This window comes from Uloborus diversus, chromosome 2 (genome assembly GCF_026930045.1).
Source record: "Uloborus diversus isolate 005 chromosome 2, Udiv.v.3.1, whole genome shotgun sequence".
NCBI lineage: Eukaryota > Metazoa > Arthropoda > Arachnida > Araneae > Uloboridae > Uloborus > Uloborus diversus.
Genome location: NC_072732.1, coordinates 47,354,655 through 47,376,154, shown reverse-complemented (window position 1 = coordinate 47,376,154; position 21,500 = coordinate 47,354,655). Strand labels below are relative to the sequence as shown.

The 21,500-nt window shown below is 33.4% G+C and overlaps 1 protein-coding gene across 1 annotated transcript in view; it reads right to left on the bottom strand.

Moving 5' to 3' along the window:
* Window positions 1-21,500, bottom strand: part of LOC129216299 (uncharacterized) — a 69,454-nt gene that overhangs the window by 23,155 nt on the left and 24,799 nt on the right. Inside the window, exons 2-7 of the mRNA XM_054850509.1 lie at window positions 7,282-7,613; window positions 4,114-4,281; window positions 3,446-3,584; window positions 3,048-3,320; window positions 488-678; window positions 105-171 (exon numbers count right to left, since the gene is read on the bottom strand). Of these exons, the coding sequence (XP_054706484.1) occupies window positions 105-171; window positions 488-678; window positions 3,048-3,320; window positions 3,446-3,584; window positions 4,114-4,281; window positions 7,282-7,613 (1,170 nt within the window). The remainder of the gene's footprint in view (window positions 1-104; window positions 172-487; window positions 679-3,047; window positions 3,321-3,445; window positions 3,585-4,113; window positions 4,282-7,281; window positions 7,614-21,500) is intronic.

Genomic DNA, 21,500 nt, shown 5'->3' with positions numbered 1-21,500 from the left:
TTAAACAATAAATCAGACACATTTTAGAAAAAAAATTTCTAAATTCAGATATATATCTAAGCACATAATTGAGCACCATCTAAAAAGGTTTCACTGCAACTTACCATGAGGTGTATGAGCAAGCACAGTTGTAGTTTCAAAATTCTGTTTTCCTTGATTGTGGGAAATTTGCTATAAAATATAAATATATTTATTAACCAACATAAGAAAATAATCTCTTACTTCAAAATGAATGATAATTGTAACAGAACTTAAGTTTTTATTCATATGTATAACAATAAGAATATCGAGCAGGTTTTGCAAAGATTAATATTGGAGATATTTTCAAAAAATAACTTCCGAAATTATAAAGAATATATTTGTTGTTTTTTTGTCTTTCTAAAGCAACGGCAACTATGGTGTGAAAAAGTAAGAGTTAAGAGGGGAAACAACTGTTTTCTGAAGGAAAATATTAAGAACATTAAATGTATAACATTATAAAACTTACTAAAAAATCATCAATGGCAGCTGCAACATCATTGTGCCCTGCATGATTAGCCAGTTGAGCAGGGCTTAATCCTCGAGTATTTTTGAGGAGACAGGCATTCCTTGCAGACGGACATAAAAGCAGTTCTTTGACTAGTTGAGAAAGTCCATGACGAGCAGCAAAATGGAGAAGTGTTGGAAATTCTTCCTTTGCTAAATAATGAAACAACAACAATAGATATAAATATGTAACGTGTATACTGTAAAAATTACTTGAAAAAAGCTAAACTTAACATAATTGAGAAAGTTCATATATACATACAAGCTGCCATATTGTGTCAAAAACATATTTAAATACTAAACATAGCTTAGTAAATTAAAAACTTTTTTTTATTTTATTTATAAAAGAAAAATACAGAACATTACACTATAATTCATTTTAATGAAAACTTAGTTAGTTTTCCACTAGTGACGTTAAGGCAGCACATCTAAACAAGACGTACATAAATTTCTATCATAAATTTCTATCATCTATAAGTTGATTTAAATCATAATTTAAATCAACTTATTTCTTGAAAAAATACTGATTGAAATCAAATGATTGAAATTTTTTAAATCATTAACACTAATGGACATGATTTAGTTGTTTAAATTTATCAAAATGAAAGACATAAATGGGTTAGATTTTTGCACAGAAGGCCGGACGAGGAGTCATTGTTTTAAGCTTTTCAAATCTCAGGCAAAGCTGGAAATTAGGAAATATTGCTACTATAGAAGGGCTGTGGGCACTTGGAACAACTTACCAGAAGAGGCTGTTATGAGCAAAAGTTTAGATAACTTTAAGAGGGCCATTGACCTTCATTTGGGACTAATAAACTGATTAGGACCAGCCTAGCTGGGCCCAGAGCCTGTTGCTGGTTGTTGCATTTGTATTAGGTAGCATTTATTGATGTAGTACCTATTTGTATTTGATTATTTTTCAATCATATTTTTTTTCACCAATTCACTTACAATCAAGGAACAAACTGCATGTTATGTTTTTTTATTTTTTCTCTTCATTTGGAGTATTTTGCAATAGTTTATAATTTATACTCCTTTGATTACAATTAAGATGAATAAATCAATGATTCAAAGAAAACATTCAGCAGACTTGATTGAAAAAATAATTTCAAGAGAATGTGGGGCAAAGTGAAATGGTTAAGATGACCGAGTTTTTTCCGAAATGAACGAATCAGAATTTTTGTTTTGAAAATCACAGTTCATTAAAAAAGAACATTCTATTTTATAATAAAATTTGTGCTGAAGCAGTATTTTTTTTTTTTTTTTTTTATTTATTTTTTTTTTTATTTATTTATTTTTTTTTTTTTTGAGTCTTCAAACAAAAGTGGAAATTTTTAACGTTTTCTTCCATGGGACAAAGGGAAAAATGAAATATTTTTCTAATGAAATATCTCCTATTCGATTATAAAACATATTTTGATCAAAAGAATAAGTAAATAAAAGGTTGAACGAATAAATGAAAGGATAATGAAGCAATAAACAAATAATTAAATGAATTTAAATCAATTAATGTATGAAGAAAAATAAATGAGCGAGTAAAAGATTGAATGAATAAGAAAATAAGTGAATGAATGAATAAATATAAGTGAATTACCAAATAAAGGAAAGTAAATTAATTAATTGATAAATGAAAACTTAAGTGATTTATATTAAATGTTTGAGTGAGTAAATGAAACAAACTATTTCACTTTGCCACGAACTTACTTGACTAATTGAAGCAGTTATTAAAAATGCAAATAATCTTAATTATTATTTAAATTAATACTGCATTCAATATTAGGAGGCCTCAATCAATATTCAAAATGTTAATAACAAGAACCTTATCATTTTATAGTAACAAAAATACTGTTTGTATTACAACAAAATATTACAATATGAGTATCCATTTTTTAAATTGCCTGTATTACCAAATGCTTTAATCTTCAGCGGTATTTTTTTCCTGACTGGAATAGAATACATATGGTACTATATAGTCAAAATACCAGATAAGTGGCACTAAAGACAGAGTAAATATTTCACCATTTCACTTTGTCCCGCTATTTCACTTTGCCCCATGTTCCAAGGGCGCCCATATAGGGAGGCAAGGAAGGGGGCTCAAGCCCCCCTTAGAAAGGAGAACTTCCTTGCTTTTAGTGCTTTTTCTTTGCAAAAATGTATAAAAATTTCTTTTCCAGTCATTAATGAATACGTTATTAAAAATGTCAAGTTTTAATATCTCTAACTGTACTAAAATTGGTTTCTACGGGGAAAATGCTAAACCATGGGGAAAATATTTTAGCCCTACCTTGAAATTTTGCATATGGCCCTTGCCATGTTCCCCTACTATGTAATTCATGTCAGTGATGTAACAAGAAAGTCTTATAGGTTTCATTTATGACACTTTATAAAAACATATGAACACATATAAATAGTTTTAGTACTTAAGTGTTGGGGGGGGGGGAGGGAGGGTATAACTATGATCCCTCTAACCTTTTCCTTTCCCCTTCTCATGCCCCTCATTCATATCAAGAAAATCAACTTACTTTTGATTTTTTCAAATTTAGCATCAAGCTGCAGTAAATCAAAACCAGACTTGGGCAAGTTTTTCTTGAAAGCTGCAGTCACATGAGTATCAACTTCATGCAGTGTAGCCATGCCTAATGTATTGCACAGAAATTCATATGGTGATATGACATTGGACAAGAGGCTAAAGAGTTCTCCCATTTTTGTCACGCATTTCACTTGACTAACTCCAAGTAAATCTTCTCCACACCACACATGCACATTAACCATATTCTGGGCTTGCATTAATTCATCTGTGAAAAATATTAATTAATGTGAATTTTGCATGTCATTCTTGATTATAATTTAATTGCATAAATAAAGCATTTTATAATAATGCCTTTGCATCATTTCATGTCTTTTATAATATGCTACTTGCCTGGTATTACAAAAACTAGTGTGTACGGATTTCTCTTTTTAGTCGGAACTTCTCTAGCACCATTAGCTTCTAAAGTTATTTTTACACGAGCACTGTTCTCCAAAGGTTTGGCCAACATGACATAAACTTTACCATTGCCCTAAAAAAAGGATTATATTTTTTAACGTTAGATACATTATGATAAATAAAAAAAAATGCATGATTTTCAGTTATTGTATGTAATTTCATTTTTAAGTTTTTTATAGGAGAATAGTAATTGGAAAAAGTGAAAACGTGTGTGTTTGAAAAATTGGGAGTTACAAATATAAAACAATAATTATTTGCTGTCATTTTTCAGTAATTAAAAGAATTCTTGTGTCAAACATTTGAAAACAGGTTAGAAACTTTTTTTTTTTTTTTTTTTTGAGGAAGCATAAGGATTAATGAATTATGGTTAGAGGCCATAAGTTAAAGTCCTCCTATACTTTTTCAAACATTTCAAAAGAATTTAAAAAAACTTACTTTTGTAGCACAAGCTAAAAGAATTTCAAAAAAAAAATTTTTTTTTTTCAAATAATGATTCTGAATTTCAAAACTTGAAAAATATAGGACACAAAAATTTAAAAATTCTAAATCGATCAGGAAGAATTTTTATCATTTAAAAAACATGAAAAAACTGAGAAAATTACCTCTTGTACTTTTCTAGGAACTAATTTGAATTTAGGTTTGTTTATTCTTTCACTTTCCTTCGATTTCGCCAAGAAATCATGAATCAATTCGATTACATTCCTCACCATGTTAATATCTTTATCTTTTGCCTCTAGATGGCGCCAGTCATCATAAGAGATTAATACATTCTGAAAACAAATAAAATCAATTAAACAGTGGTGCGGCGAACGGTAGTAGGGGTTTTAATATTTAACCATTTGCATGAGGAATATAAAATTTATCACAGTACACCACAGAAAAAAAAGTATTTTTCAAATAATACAGCTTCTTCTGTGCCTACCGCTCAAACTACCATCTTTATTTCTATATCAATCAACTATGTTTCGCGAACTTTTCCACCGACCCCCTAGCAAAAAACCACTTAATTCTTCAAGAACATCTTTTTTCTTATTATTTTGTTATTATTATTATTATTATTATTAAAGGATAGCAGAATAAAATTTTACAGCCAGCTTTCATTAAGTCAAGCAATATAAAGTGCAATTTCGATGCAAAATTCCAAATTGAATTGAAGTTCAGGGGGTAGGAAAGCTTTCGAATTGTCCACGATATGTCGATTATTGAATTATGTTTGAGTTGTTCAAGCTGCATGCACTGCGTAAGAGAAAGCCAGTTTTCATCAGAATAACAAATTTTTCAAGAGGAAAATTTCTTTCCATTCCATGTACCACAGGAAAATAGATTCATATGATTAAACATACTTCACTAAATACGAACCAGGCAATGTAAAAGGTGCATCTCGAAAATGTTCTTCAACTCGGAAAAATTTAGGTCTCCTTGATAGGAGACTACTGAAACTGAGAACTTTGACAGAGCCATTTTAAAAACAGCTGGGTGGACAATGATCCCAAATTTTTCAAGGGCGCGGTTACATTTGGACTACGGTCTTTTATTACTCAGTTAAACGCTAAGTTAAATCAACCTTAATTTGCTTTGTATTTTGACACTTTCAGCGACCCAGATTTCAGATTTATCGATCCCTAATTGACTCTTTATGACTTCATCCTAGCGTTTAAGCCAAATGAGGCATCCATTCCTTCTCCTTGCTCTAGGACGGTAGACAAGGTGGCAAAGTGCGATCCGTTGGAAACTTCATTGACCCCTGGGGGGTCGGTATCAACCACTTTAGGAAACTCCAATGTATATTCTATAGTACCTATACATCTTTTTGTGTTTAACTATTTCTATCTATCTATAAATAGCTATCTTACTTTCTTTATCTTTTATACCTATCTATTTATCTACACTATAAAAATATCTATATCAATGGATATAAATACGATAATTTATCTGTTTGCATTTACTATATATCAATTTAAAAAAATCTATTTATATACATCTCTCTATCAATTTACGTGGGTGTAAAACTAAATGAAAAACCATCCATGTAAAAAATGTTTGGCTACGCCAGTATATAATATGATAAAAAAGATTACTTTTTAATGAAAAGGAATTTCTTAATGATATTTCCGTGATTTTATGGTTATCCTACAACGAAAGATTTTTCCGCCATTTAAGGCGATAAATACTTCTAAGTTGCAATAACAATATAATGTAGAAATGTTCAGCCAGTATGAGACACACATAGACGGTTCGTACGAGGGGGTAACTACCCCTCACTTTCAAAAGTAAATGAGCCTTTGTTACCTCCACTTTTCTAAGTTCAAAATTAAAGATCAGTTGAAAAATTATAATGTCGACTGAAAGAAATAAGAATTGGCTTAATAAGTGTGTTTTAGATTTTTCTCAAGTTATTATTTGATAAAAATTGAAATGAAACTAAATGTTGAAAGGAGGGAGTCTACTGTGGACATCTGCTCTGATTTTCGAGGCTGCGTCCCGAAATTTTTAGAGAAAGTCATTTAAGTACTTTATGACGTTAAAATCCAATATTATAGTCATTTTTTTTCAGGAATTAAAAGTCAGATTCAACAAATTCAGGGGCTCTACTCACCTCCCCCACCCTCTTCTTTGCCCTCCGCGCCCTCGAACTTTTTGGAGCGCCAGTTGCCTATGCAGACATATCTGTAGGATTTCCCTGGAGTAGTACAATTGAAGAAAGTGCTGTTGAGTCGCAACAGTAAGCCTTTTATTTATGTCATTGCATGTGGTGCAGATTAGTTGGGAAAACCTAACCTGGCACTGCCGTAATGCTGTGATTAGGATCTGAGCTACCTTCACAACTTTGCCAGGTTAGGTTTGCCCCAACTATAGCCCGGAATAAGGATGCAGGAAATCTGAAAAAATCGATAGCTAAAGCGGCTGCCCTGGTGTTAAAAGCCATACTGCTTCTTCATCGCTAACCATCATAATGAACAAATTAAAAACCGTATTTGTTGTAATTTTCTATTTGATGTATGATTTGGGAGCCCATTGAGGTAGGAGGCTCCTATGTCATGAACAGTGGCGTCACTATCGGGGCGAGAAGGTGGTCCACTCCGGGTGACAACCAGAATGGATTTTAAGAGTTTATAAAAAATTATAAACATTTTCATTATGATATTTTCCCCCAATATGTCTTACATTACCTTTAGTCTATCAAATTTCAATGAAAATAGAGCACGGTGATGCGGGGAGGGGATAGTAAATAGGTCAAGGGCAAATTTTAAATAGAATTCATTCGTAATGTAATTTATACTTGTCTCTTAAACTACACTTTCGTTACACAACAAAAATACGTAAGAAAAGTTGTTTCTGAATAGTGTACGCAGGGCTTGATTAGCGCACGGTCTGCAGTTTAGGAGAACCAAAATTTTAGGGGCACCAAAATAGAGTAAATTTCTTTCTTTCTTCCCTTTTGTTCGGAAACTACCACTTTGAAAATGATAGAATTTTCTTATGAGAGGGGTACTAAATTTTACCAGGACCATGGTATCACTTTAGCTTGATCGTCAAGTTCTGATTGTACTAACTTCATGTTCACATAAGACATTGAACGTTTTTCTTTTGTTCTTTTAGCTGGGAGTGGGAGGTGGTGACACCACAAATTACTGGCCTGGGTGATGCTCGAGCTGCTTGCTAGCAATGCCACTGGTCATGACCTCATGGGCCAGATGGTAAATCAGGCTCTAGTCTAATTAGTTCATTCTGGTGGCAAAAAACTCCTTCATTTCCAGAGACTTTCTCACCTTTACTCCACCTATGCTGGATCCTGAAACACCGCACAGCATCGCAATCGTCTTGCTCGGCTTCAAAAGCCTGGTAAACTGGAAGCTGTCAGCAGCATGTGTGTCGAGGAAAGCTACCAGGGCTGGTGACAGGATGACCAGAACCACTCGGGCGTCGCTGAACACGTTCGATTTCGAACAGGGCAAAGGGAACGTCATCTTCTCGACTTGTTCGTGCTGGATGACAGCTCCACTGCCTTCGAATTGACGAGACAAATAGGTGTCCCACTCAACCACATCTTCGGCGAAGATGAAAGTCACGTCTGGGGGAGGTGACATTGGTTGTTTCTGATCTGGAAGGTGAACAGAAAAAAATAATCAGTTAAATGAGACAAAAATTTAATCATTTTCTAAAATATGTTGTTTCATGAAAATATTGAAGTGAGACTTTTTATGCGAGGGCTTTAAAATTCTGGTTGCAAACTTTTATGAGACGGAAGTGATGTATGTAGTTGTTTGTGACGAAAAGTCGAACATACGATCTCCTCACTTTCCTTCTTTCCCTTTGTCCGTGGTTGCGTGTTAGTGTTTTTTTGTCAACAGGGCATCCGTTAAAACACGAGTGTATAATCAACGCATGTCGAGTATTGTTTCGAGTTTTAGTGGCTTATAATCTATTTTCTTTATTAAAATATGCAATTTTTTTGTGAATATGCAAGAAACATCTTGGCCAGGACTCGATCCGAGGTTCGATTGATTCGAAGCGTTGCGCTCTGCCCGGCAATATTAATATGTGTACGAAAACGATAACTTCTCTTCTTAAGGAGGAAGAAGATGACGCAGATGCACAATGACTGATATGTTTATAACTTTATGTAAATAAATGAATGATAAACAGAATCTATGCTATTCAAAAAGGATGGATGAATAATTAAACCAGTTTCCTTGCAATACAAAATTTTTTTCTTCTATCGTGTATATTTACGCCACACCTTTTTTTTTTTTTTTCGTGTAGAAGGAAAACGTTCTTACATTACACTTGAATTTTGTGTATTCGTGTTGTGGCTTGGTTGATCTTTATTTGTATCACTTGTACGGGGGGTCGTCCACAAATGACTTCACGCTTTGAGGTAGGTCGTGAAGTTGTGACGGGTTGTAACTAAGGGGAGGAAAGGAGCAGCAAGAAGTATGACATTACACAATCGGGAAAGTGAAGTGTGCTACTTTGTGACAAAATGGGAGAGGGAGTTAAGTTTGCTGAAAAAAAAAAATTTGTGACATCATTTATGGACATTCCCAAATAAGTTGTTTTCGTTTTATTAAAATTCTGTTTAAGCACAGAAAAATGACAAGTTGCCAAAAACGGATCAAGTCTGATGTTTTCAAGCTTTATGCAAATTTTAGAAAAGATTTTTCGATTTCTGGAAACTACACAATGAACATTAATGCTTCATGATCCTATGAATGAATTTACGATCCTATAAATTGTCTAGAAACCGCTAGTTCAAAAAAATATAATAATATGAACCTTCAATTCAATGCTATTTTGATAAAATTTTGTGAAATTGAAAATTTTAAAACTAAGTTATACAACCAGGGGCGTGCACGGGGGGGGGACACCTGTTAGCCCTGATCCGAGCCTGAAGAGGGCCCGAGATTTTTTAAATGTGGGTTGAAATATATGTAGTGAGATAAGGGGTAAACAATATGAAGGGGGAGCCAGTAAAAGTCATTTGTGAAGGGCCCTGAAATTTTTGTGCCGCCCCAAAAAACAACAGCATGATATGATTCTAAATCTGATCGAATTTCTGCAAAATCGTTTTTCCTGGATTATTTCACGAGTTCGTTTACATTAGCTGGAAGAAAATACGGAACTGTGAAGAAGACGATGCAGACAGAGAGAAGATAACGGTTGGGGCGGCTGAGCACACACATCACTCTTCCTCAAATTTTTCGTGGAATAGAATTCATGTAAAATGTTTTTGCACGACAGTCACTGTGTGCGATATGAATATTATATTTTTTCTTCCTTCCTTCTTAAAACAATTACGATAACGATGGTATTTTTTTCTTGACTTGTCTTTTAATTTTATCAATTGTGCTTTAAAATTAATTTTCTTCGTGTCATGCTTGTTCTATTAAAACTTAATAGAAAAGAATTAGAAATGGAAGGAATTCCTGGGTTCCCCCCCCCCCCTTCCTAACCCATCTAATATGTTAAAGAAAAGTTTTTCGGAACATTGCTATACTCAAAATTTTATGAGGAAACAATACAAGTCAAAAGGGATGTTTTTGACTTTATTTAAGTGATTTTTTTATGCAGTTTTGCATTAGTTCTTTTTCTTTTCCTTTACATACACAGTAAACACAAAATTAATTGATGCAAACATTTAAAAAAATCCGCGGGTTAAATTTGACGAACGTTTTCAAAAAAATTACTTCTCACAAGCAATAATCATACCTAATTTTTAAATTTTCACTTATTTCTTTGTTTTAACATAATCAGCAAGTAGTATTATTAATATAAAAAGGCAACGTAAAGTTATAAAGAACAGTTTCTATCACAGAAATCCTAAACCAACGTCAACACTGAGCTAAGTAATCTGTCTGGATAGACATCTTGGCATAGGATTTATGGATGATGTTGACAGAAGGACACAGTTCTCCAAGGAAATTAATGGTAAACTGACTTTTAGATAAGAACTCAAAGCTAAAAAAGGTGCACCCCCCCCCCCCCCCGGTCCCGAAGAAATCAATACTAAAAAGTGACTTCCCTCAGAGAGCATAATTCTAAAAAGCGACTCCCCCCCCCCCATACCAAAAAATGGCTCTCTTACACGAAATTAACACTAAAGAGATTAAAACTAAACAGTGACTTTCCCTCAAGACAACGCGTTTCGTCCATTAATTTCACTTTACCAATACAAAAGTGAAATTAATTAATTAATTGTACCTTTTTTTCTTTTTTGTAACTTTTTTAAGGGGAAACCTTGTGCACTATGTGGGGGGTTAAAACGTTGAGTAATGGACAGTGAGCTTGAGCTACTATTCCTTACGCAAGACAGTTATTGTTTTGTGAAATTTCTGTGCTCGGAAATTTTCTATTTGAACTGTGAATACATGTGATGCAAAGTATATTTGTGTAAAGCTTTCCCTCTTCATAATTATCTAATTTATGGACGAAAAACTGCTTTTTTATTTGAAATGAACATCAATTCGAATTCACTTGGAACAATTTCATCATTCCACTTGAACCATGAAGTATTTCATAATGAATGAAGATTTAAATGAATCGATACAGTACAGCATATGTTTGAATGTAAAATCAATACATTTCTCACGAAAAGAAAAAGAAGCAGCAAATAAAAACGTTAAGAAGTTAAAACGAAATTGTCACTGATACAATTTCGTCCCGGAAACAAAGGAGCAAATGCGCGCTTGACTCAGCTTTCCACACCACAAATGGAAAGTCTAAACGACTGAAAGTGTAGGCGTATAAAAAAAAGTGTACCACGGACATTGGTGATTAAATAACACGTCACGTTTGGAAGGACAAAAGGAGGGAACTTGGTGGAACTCCCGGAAGCGATTCACCACCAGAGGACTCCAATCTTTGGAATTCGAAGTTAACAGCAAGTGGAAGAGTGTTCGAAATAGCACGAAATTGATTTTGCTTGGATGGTTTGATGTAGTTTCCAGACCATGATGACTTTTTCTGAAAACTACTTTCAATTTTCAAAGAACAATTCTATTGTTAGATTTGTGTTTTTGCAGAACTTGGTTTGTTTATTTTCAAGCCACGCACGTTTTTTTTTCTTTCGATTTCTCTTTTTGCAAGGTATGTGATGTATCACAGAGAACTTTATTCGACGAAAGTAAATGAATAAATCTCATTAGTAAACGGATTTCAAAAACAAAATGTTGGTTTACAGCAAAGATCAAAAAAAGAAATAGTTATGTTCCATCCTCAATGATTCTGTAAAACCATCGTGGACAACGTACTTTTTGCTGTCCACGATGTCCACTTGTGTATGAACACACACAAGAAAGTTCATACTTTTGCTTAACAGACATTGAGGTGGGACATAAATGTGGTTAGTCTAAAAAATCGTGTTTTTAATCAACAGACGCTAAAAATGAACATAAATGTAAGTTACAAGTGAGAAACAACAAAAGAGCGAGAGAGAGAGAAAGAACAAACAAAAAAAAGCTCAAATTATGCGCCATAAAATAAATAACATAAAATAATAATTAAAGAACATATCAAACTAAACATGATTTATAGGTAATTTAATCATATGAATAGTCATATTGTATACGAATTATATTAATTTCTTTATATTTTGTATATTCATAGTGGTACAGAATAGAATGCTAAAGACTAAGTGAATTCTGCGAAAATAAAAAAGTACAACTAGTAGTATAAAAAAACGTTTAAGTAAGGTATTAACTGAAATATAAAAAGTAAATAAATGAAAAATATTTTTGAACATTCACGTATTCGCATTGTTTTACGTTTGAATCAATATAAATAACAAGTGGCGTTTCTTCCTTCAGCAACATTGATATGCAATGGGCAGAAAGTGGTAAACAAAACATTCATCCTTTGTTTTGCTTGCAATTTAGTACTATGATGTTACATAACCAATCTGCGTTTTATCTCTTATTTCAGCATTTCGCAACCTCTTCACCTTTGCGTAAACCTACTGATAATGTCATAAATTCTGTGGAAAACACACGTCCATGCAGTGATTTATGTTGACAGTATTTGGTTTGGAATGAATAATTAAATTGAAGGACAAAAAAAAACATTATATATATATATATATATATATATATATATATATATATATATATATATATATATATATATATATATATATATATATATATATATATATATATATATATATATATATATATATATATGACATTAATTACTAATGAATTATTACAAAAAAAACATGAATTTTGTTTATTGTTTATATTTTACTTGCTTGTTTTAAAATTGTTTTTTGAAGGCTAATTCAGAGCGGAAACTATTAATATCAATATGGGCCAGCACTTTTACCAGGGATCATAACCTTCAGGGAGAAAAATATTCAAGCACTTTTGTCAAGTACTTCTCAAGCGTCAAAAAATATTTTTCAAGGTACTACCATTCGTACTATAAATATTGTATACAGATTTCATGAAATTCAACCCCATAAACAATGGGCAGAAATATAAAAAGTATACGAAAATAAAATTGCATTTTCTGCAACAAGAGACACTTCAATAAAAGATATACTGCATCGAAAGTTTCCTAAAAATGTCTGAAAAGCTAGGTCACATGAGAAAGAACCAGAATACAAAGAACCTAAACTTCAGACTCAGAAATACTGACGGTTTGAAATTAAAAATTTCGGAAAATATATGAAAAAATCACATCTATGTTAAAATTTGAGTGAACTTTATATTTAGAAGATGCATAGTATGTAACAAAACAATAATATTTTTCGCTGTAATCCTTTCTAGTAGTCAATGCTGTATTTTCAAAAACAAATGGAGGGGTGAGGGGGTACTCACCTTGGGGTTCGCGGTTACTCATAAAAAGAGAAGATGGTTTGATACCAATTTGCATTGCATTGTTTACAATTCGGGGGGGAAGGCATCCCCCCTTATTGTTGCTAATAGTTAACGCGTCAGCTGCCACGTCAGTCACCGATGACGATCATTGAAACTAAGGCGCCAATAGTGAGTGACTGAAACTTGCTTTCAGGTTCGCGTAAGTCATAGGTGACTGCATGACACTGCGATATGAAACAAAAAAAAAAACGCAGTTAGTAATTTCAAGATTGTATCATTGATGTACTAAAATGTTATGCTACTGAAACTGTAACGGGTTCTGTTGAAAAAGTTTGAAAAAAAAAAAGTTAGTCCTTTAACGTCTTCGTACTGCGCACGTGGCCTGATTTCCTAAATGCGCGAGGCAGCTAACGTGTTAACAATCAGTACACGAAATAAAACAATAGCAGTTGTAGCGAGGGTATATTTATTTGAAAACACAGAGAAAACGCAAAAATATTTTGTACGAATTTCTGTAAAGAAAAATATTACTTTTTCTCTCGGCGTACAATTACACCTCTAACGGCACGTATTCCGTTCTTAGTGTATTTCTCGAACCCCGAGCAGAGAACTAAGTAAGATAAAAGAGCTGCATAGTTATTTCAAGCATTTTAGGGAAAAGTCAGAAAATACGATTGTTTCGCAAAAGGAGGACTCGTTTAAGCAAACAACCCCTCCAAAAATTTATGTCCCTCATTTTTCTCCCATTCCTAGCTGTCTAATAAGGGAAGAAGACGCATTTCACAACGAAGTACAAAACGTTTGACGGCGCTAAGTTTTCTTTAGCTTCAATTTAGACCCATTTTCTGTCTCCTTCAATTTGCTGAGTGTACACGTTTCTTACTTAGGGCAAAAGGCAAAAACGGCCCCTTTGGCTGTACAGCCCTTAAAGCGATTTTACTGTAAGGGAGTAAAATCACTGCAAAATGAGAATTTTACATTTTGCTGCAGAAGCAGAGCTCGTTTAAGCTAACAACTTCTCCAAAGAATTATGTCCCTAATTTTTCTCCCTTTCCTCGCTGTCTAATAAGGAAAAAAGACGCATTTCACAACAAAGTACGAAGTGCAAAACGTCTGACGGTGCAACATTTTCTTTAGCTTCTATTTAGATCTACTTTCCGTCACCTTCAATTTGTGCTGAGTATACACTTATTTTTTTTTTTTAATTTATTTATTTTTTCTAAAGAGGTGACTCTTAATATATTGTAACAAAATGCAATGTCTTGGGGCCATTTCTAAATAGGAAATATTTTTAAAAACTTCTTGAAAAAGTGGAATCTGAATCAAATACGTATATGGAGGCTTATAACTCTAAAGCCGTTTCTCATTTTGAGCTCAGCTGCAGATACAAATTTTGTGTTTTGCACGGCAGTATAAGGGAGTAGCATTTTCGTTTCCAGAATTTTCTTTTTCTTTTAAGAAGTTGATTTTGTTAGCTCCGTTCATTTAACTGAAAAAACCTCCAGAGCCGTGGAATACTTCATCAACGTTTCTTAAAAGTGCGAAGAAGTGAATAGGACGGACAGACAAAACATTTAAAAGCGATGGAGAGTATGCAAATGCTATGCATACAGTCTCAGAGATGTCCATGAAAGAATTTTTGGTATGCTTTTCCAAAAGACATGAAGAATCTATGGGAAAAATAAAACTCCATCGATAATTGCTGTTAATGAGCAGTACGTGGAGACTTTATGAAGTAAGTTAATGTAGTTAATGCTATATTGAGATAAATAAAAGAAAATAGAGATTGTCCATAGAATCTATGAAGGATAGTTTATTAAGGTTTTAAAAAAGAACAAGAAATATATCGCCATTAAAGATAACTGCAAGTGAGGGTTATAACTAAAAAAGTGAAGTCTATGAAATTAGTTAAAAGGATACTAATTTGGATGAAGATTGTCCATAGGCAGGGACGCCCCGAACTAAAATTTTAGAGAAGAGAAAATTCTCATTTTGTCGAATAAAATTTCAATTTTACCGAATGATTAAATGCAATCATGCACACATATCACACAACATACAAGACATCTAATGAGAAGGAACATTTGGCATTATTAAAAAACAATTTTAGAAATTAAAAAAAAAATAAGGAATTTTTGTGTTGCAATATTGTCCCCAAATTTGCCGAATAAGAAATTTTTCGGAGGCCACGGTGTTCTCCCATCGGAGCGCCCCTGTCCCTAGAAAAATGTTTCATGGGAGTAAATAATTAAAGAGAACCTTCAACAATTAGCGTGCAAAATGAATAATTTATTCATTGTTACTTGCAAAAGCTAAACATTTCTAAAAATTTAGAAAAACCACAACGTGACAATCATTTAAAGCAGAGTTATTTTAAACCGTATTTCGAATAGTATTAGCGAAGCTTAATTTTTGACAAGGACATAAATTTTACTAAATTTCAATTCAATAAAGTATATTTCACAGCATTTGACGAGCCTTTGTGTCACGTGTGCACCAAACTTCCGCTATTTGTGGGCCCGTATACAAGTTAATTCTATTTTCGTTATCCAGATTTAAATTCGCAAAGAACAACAAAACTGCTGAGTGTTTAAATAATGCAATTACATCATAAAAAAAAAGGAAATCTGTAATTCTATAATAAGAAGTAAAGTAAAAGAAGTAAATGTGTTAAGAATAAACTGTAAGAGTTAAGTTTCAGATGAATAATGATTCGAAAAAAGAGGAAAAGAAGACAAGTATCTTATTCTGATGAAAAATATTAAAAGGAACACACCAGAAAGTAGTTCATCGCTAATGCGGTCAATGAAAAACGTTCTTCGCGGAAAGCGCAAATAGCGGTTAATTCATTCTTCGAAATAAATGGAGAGTTAATGATTCACCCTTGTCCTTGAATTCTGATGCACGCGGGGACTATTATGATAGAATGTTAAAAAGGGAGAGAGGTCGTTTCTTTCCGCATCTAAAGATCTGATGCGCCATCGTAAATATGCTGCCATTTCATAATAAAGTTGGGAATTATGACGGGTTAAAAAAAATTTTGTTTACTTCATTTAGCTTGGTTGAAGAAATTACTCCTTCCTTTGCAAGGGTCATATGATAAAAACCTCCTACAAACACGTGTGCACTTATCTGTTCAGGGGCGTACTGGGTCCTGCAAGAGGGCGTCAACCTTGGCCTCTAAAGGGCGCAAAAAAAAAATGAATAAAAAAGAAAGAAAAAGAAAAAAACGGATGGTACACAGGTTTATGGGTTTGAAGAAAAGGGAAAAAAAAGCGTTGTGAAGTCGCACAGGTGTACAGGTGTTTGCACAAAAAAAAGCAAATTGCGCCAAAAAATAAAAGAATTAAATAATTTTTTTTAAAAAATGAAATAAAAATGGTGTTCAGGCATGAGGGAGCAAGTGCGCATCGGACCGCGGGCCGACAGTCCAGTCCGCCCCTATGTACTTCTCTGTTTTACTATGAAAGAATATGATTCAGTCAGAAGCGCTCCGATGGGAGGTCACAGGAGGTCGCTGTTCCAAAATTTTCCTTATTCGGCAAAATTTGGAGTGCTATTCGGCAAAATCATCATCATTCAGCAAAATTTGCAATTCTATTCGGAAAATTGACAATTTCCGCCTTACCAAAAAATTTAAGTAAGGACCCTGAATTCAGTTAAAGTCTGAAAGTTATTTTATTGCTATACTAGTCATTTTCATAAAAAGTGTAGTCAAACATAATCTTGAAATTGAAAGAGAAGCAAAAGACACAAATATGTTTGAAGAAGATGCATGGAAATAATTTAAAACTGATTCTAGAGGTTTCATCACGTTTTGATTTCTGAACTGCCTAGATTTTCGTCGAAATAATTTTAACATATGATCTTCGGATAAGACCTGGCGTTACGTCAACTAGACATTTTCCTGTTTTACACATTAATTTTAAAGTTGCTGGGGATAGGAAAAGTTGATGCTTAATTATTCGGAAAAAAAATCTGTAAGAACAGGAATATATTGTTAAGAAAAATAATTTAAGTTGAAGGTAAGTGTTATTAGCTATTAGTTTGAAATATTAAGATTGAAAACTTCTCTGAAAATTCGAAAACAATACAGTTCTGAAAAGTTAAATGCCCGAAGTATTTGTCTGATGCAATTCGTCAAAGAATATATCTTGCTCTTCGGAAAACATCAATCTAAAATTCTAAAAGTCTAGTATCTGAAAGCATTCTCTAAGATTCAAAAGCAATCGTTTGCTGTTTGGCAAATTGTCAGGTTAAAAGTACAGTAGATCCTCGTTTTACGCGGGCTTATTTTACGCGGTTTCGATTATACGCGGTTTAAGATTTGACACCTTTATTTTATTTTACACGGATGAGTTTCGGTTTTACGTGGATGCGGCAATGCAAACAGATAAAATTTTCCCCTCTTTCAAAATCTAAACTCCTAAAGATTGCAGATTACGCGTAATCAACTGCATTTGGGCGTGCTAATAATCGAACTAGGGCCACTGGAGACATTTTATGCGATTGGTTCCAGAGCTCTTTCCAGAAGTAAAGTTATTAAGCTCACACAGTTCAGAACTCACTGGAAGAAGAGCTTTTAGGAGTGACAAAGGAGGACAAAAGCAACATGGATACCGACATCGATGACACAGATTTAAAGACGTTAACACTGAAAAATTTGAGCCATTCCTTGACAATAGAAATGAGCTTTCTGATCTTTTAATGAAGGAAGATTCTGTCATGGAAGTGACGCAAGTGATCATTAATGCGTTAATGCTCTGCAAAGAATTAGAGAAAATTTCTTAATGACTGCCAAAAGACTATCATAGCCAGCTCCTCTTTATAAATAGGACACAAAATTAATTTATGTTTTCTTTATGCATGTTGTGCATAAAAGTCGATATAAGAGCACATTAAATTATACAATTAGTCATCACTAGAATGAAGTATTTTGTTATCTACGGAACCAAACTCCTTTTTAAACACTAGTATTAGGTGTCAACTTACGCAGTTTCGATTTACGCGGCATTTCCGTAGAACGTAACCCCCGCGTAAAAAAAGGGTCTACTGTAATCGCTTGCAGATTAAAAAATAATAATAATAATAAGTAAAAATGAGAATCCTTCTTTAAAAGCAAAACGCTTACTTCAAATATGTCACTAAGAAGAAATGTAATGCATTAATGCATATAATACTTATGGAAAAGACTTATTTGAGTTTCTGACTCTCCTAAAAAAACGTTTTCGGCATCAGTTTGGAAGTTCTACTACTCAATTTTTTCTTGATTCTTCAAGGCAACGCCTTCATTTAGTAGCAATTTCTCGTTTCATTTTTTAATGCACTACCGTAATATCTGTGTCATCTTTTCAATATCTTACGTAAGATTCTCTTTTTCAAAGCTAGCGGTAGCATCTTACTAGGAGGGATTTAATTTCACCAACGGCTGTTTCTGAAATGCAATGCTTATTCAATATGGCAACCACTGGAAAAACCACATTTTCTTAAATCATAAAAACGGGCGCTTACAGTGATGTAGTTGTTTGAGGAATAACCAGGAATGTGGGCTAACCTTTCCCCAGAAACCCTTTTGGTTTTTAATCCATGTTAGCAATAATGCCATCTTAATGGTAAGCCAACAGAACCCCCGGAGAGAGTTCTGGCTTCGACAGCTACTCATAGTATACAGATTGCATATAAATATTACCGTTTACCGTGAGGTAAAAAATATCTAGACTAACAGGTGTCTGTATTTTTTACACGGACCTTCAGAACTAAAAAGACGTAAGAAATTTGCATATAAATATTCAAAAACATTTGAGATGCAATGAGCAAAATACATTTTCGAATAAAAACTACTTCAAAAAAATTTCTTTTGTATCAGACGTCATTTTACTGTTGAAAATATTCGCTTTCAACAATCGCAAATGTTTTTCTTTTCTTTTTTAAAGCTTTTCTGTCAATAATTGTATTTAAAAATATATGCGTACACAAATATTGAAACTTTGAAAACAATTTCCGATACAAAACATAAATAGCATACTATATATTTTATTTTTTTGATTTTTGATTGGGAGATTCGTCTTTAGATTTATTTATCTCTTTAGCACAAAAAATATTATGTATCAAAAGTAAGTTAAACTAAAAGTGAAGAAAAAGATCAAATGCAAGTCATAGTATAAATATAAATTGCGGCAAAATTATAGCAAACTGCAGAAAAATACAAAATGGTGGATAGCTTGGAGACACTACAAGTTATATTTTCATTGACACGAACAAGGATGAGACGCAAGAGAGTGTGAAGTAAAAATGTCCCCTTTTTCCTCGTGATATTTTGCGAGAGCCATTTCAGTTGAGCTCTTGCCGAATTTAGAAAACAAAAGAAATGTAGAAAAAATATTAATTAAGGCACACATTTAAATTTTATTTCATGAAAATATCAAATTTCATTCTTGAAAACATCAAAAATTAATACAAAATACAAACTGAGATTCTCAGTTAAAAATCTTTATATTTTAATTGCTACATATTTAATTTTCATAGAGACAAACACTATTCTACTTCCAATGTGACAAATTTTACCTGAAGTATAGAAGCTTCTATTTATATAAAAGGTGTTGTTTGAATGTTATTGTTTATTTTCCTTTTCAAAGAAAGCAATCTTGATTAAAACAAATACCCCACATTAACAAGCTCAGGGGCTTTAAAAAAAAATCATGTTTTTCTATCTAAGCGGACGTCGTATCAGTTGTTTTCCGATAAAATTTACATTGTGTACCCTTTGCCTCCCCCCTCCCCTAGAAAAATCCGAAATGACGAGCCTGATTAAAACTAATTAAACCCTTTGGTCAAGGCACCTATCCGAAATCTGAAAAAAGGAATGCAAGTCATAGAACAAAGGTCTTCAACCTGAGTTCTACGGTACCTTGAGGTTGCCCTGAAGTTTGGCAGAGGTTCTTCTGCAAGTGATCACTAGTTGCTTAATGAAAGCGCCAAGATTTTGGCAAAACTTTGATTTCTTTGAAGGATCGAATTCTTGAAGGCATTTACTTGTAAAAACAAAGACAAATAATGTCGTTAAAAGAAATTCTTTTAATTAACTTGTTGTAGTTTGAAATTGTGTTGCTATTATTTACGATATTCATAGAATGCATTTTAGAAAACCGAAGAAACACCAATAGCTTTCTGACTATTCATTATCTTGTTAACATATATGCACCTCAAAGCCAGTGGAACGTAAGTCACATTATGATAATTTTACAGTAGAGAGCAAAAACTTTTTTCTGGTGCATGCAAAAAGGATGGGAAGCGCTCTCTCTCTCTCTCTCTCTCTCTCTTAGCCCTAGTAAAAAATTGAAAAAGAGTTTTTTTCAAGAATTAAGTTTACATGGCTCGATGTGAGATAGGCTTCTACAGACAATGCATCAATGAACAAAAAATTGTAATTTTTGGACTAAGGTCCTTCTGGCTCTGAGGTACAGATTTGTATTGTGCGTAAAATCTGTACCTCAGAGATGACTGACGTTAAGTCCAAAATTTTGCGATTTTCTGTTTTTAGGGAATTGTATGTAGAAACCTATTCCGCATCGAGCCATATGAACGTAATCCTAAATAAAAAAAAAAAAAATCTTTGTTATAATTTAATAGTGTTAAAAGGGCGCGAGTTCAATCACTTACATGTCCGCTCTTCTTTGAAGTCGCGATCATGTGACTTACGTTAGTCTTGCTCTGGGGTACCGAAATAAAGATGCAATAATATTCAGGTAAGGTAAGGGTTTAATATGTTATTTATTCTGCTCTTTGATCAAGAGATTCTTTCAAGAAAACGGGAAGTTCAAAGAGTTCCACGAAGTGTAAAAGGTTGACTACCCTTGCAATAGAATAAATAAATAAGAAATAGCTTTCAAGAAGCCAGATTCTTCGTAAGCACGTTATAAAAGCGTTTCCAATCCTTTTATTATAAATAATATCCGCGGAAACGCCTTCATTATTTTGCCGAAACAGAACCAGCCAAAACAACAACAAATCCAACAGCTATATCGGAAGGGGCGAAAACCTAGGGCCAAAAACGCAACACCGGATACAGCATGACAGGAAGCTAAGAAAATACATAAAAAAGCCAAGATAACTGCTGTAAGCACAGCTGTAAAAAGCTTCGAGAGGGAAAAACTTCCCGTGTACATCGGGACACGCGAGGAGCTCGTGTGTACATTGCCCTCGTGAAAATTCCCCCAACCCTTCCCATTTTTAGTGCCAATACCACGTGTCAGCCACATGCTTTATAATAGTTTGTATAATACTTTATGGCCATTCAGCGGATGTTTTATAACACGTCTTTAGAGAATTCCGAGGGGCGGATTTAGGGATAAAGAGGGACCAAATTACGATTGGGCACATTTGTCAAGCTATAAAAATAACCCAATAAGTGTGGGTTTTAAGTCGGTTTAGGAAGATTTGAGGCTGCGTTGTTTTATTTTTTTTAGAACGAGGATGGTGAAAGGAAACATCAGGCACCTTTGCAGGAGAAGATTGACAAGAGGCAAAATAAGCAGAACGGAAAAGGAATGAATGGAATATGAAAAAGGAAATTCTGTTCTGAAGACTTCAGCAAGTTCGATTTAAATTGTTTAATTGTGTAGCGAAATGCTTTCAGGTAAATTGTTTTGCATTCAGTTTTGAAACCGTAAGAA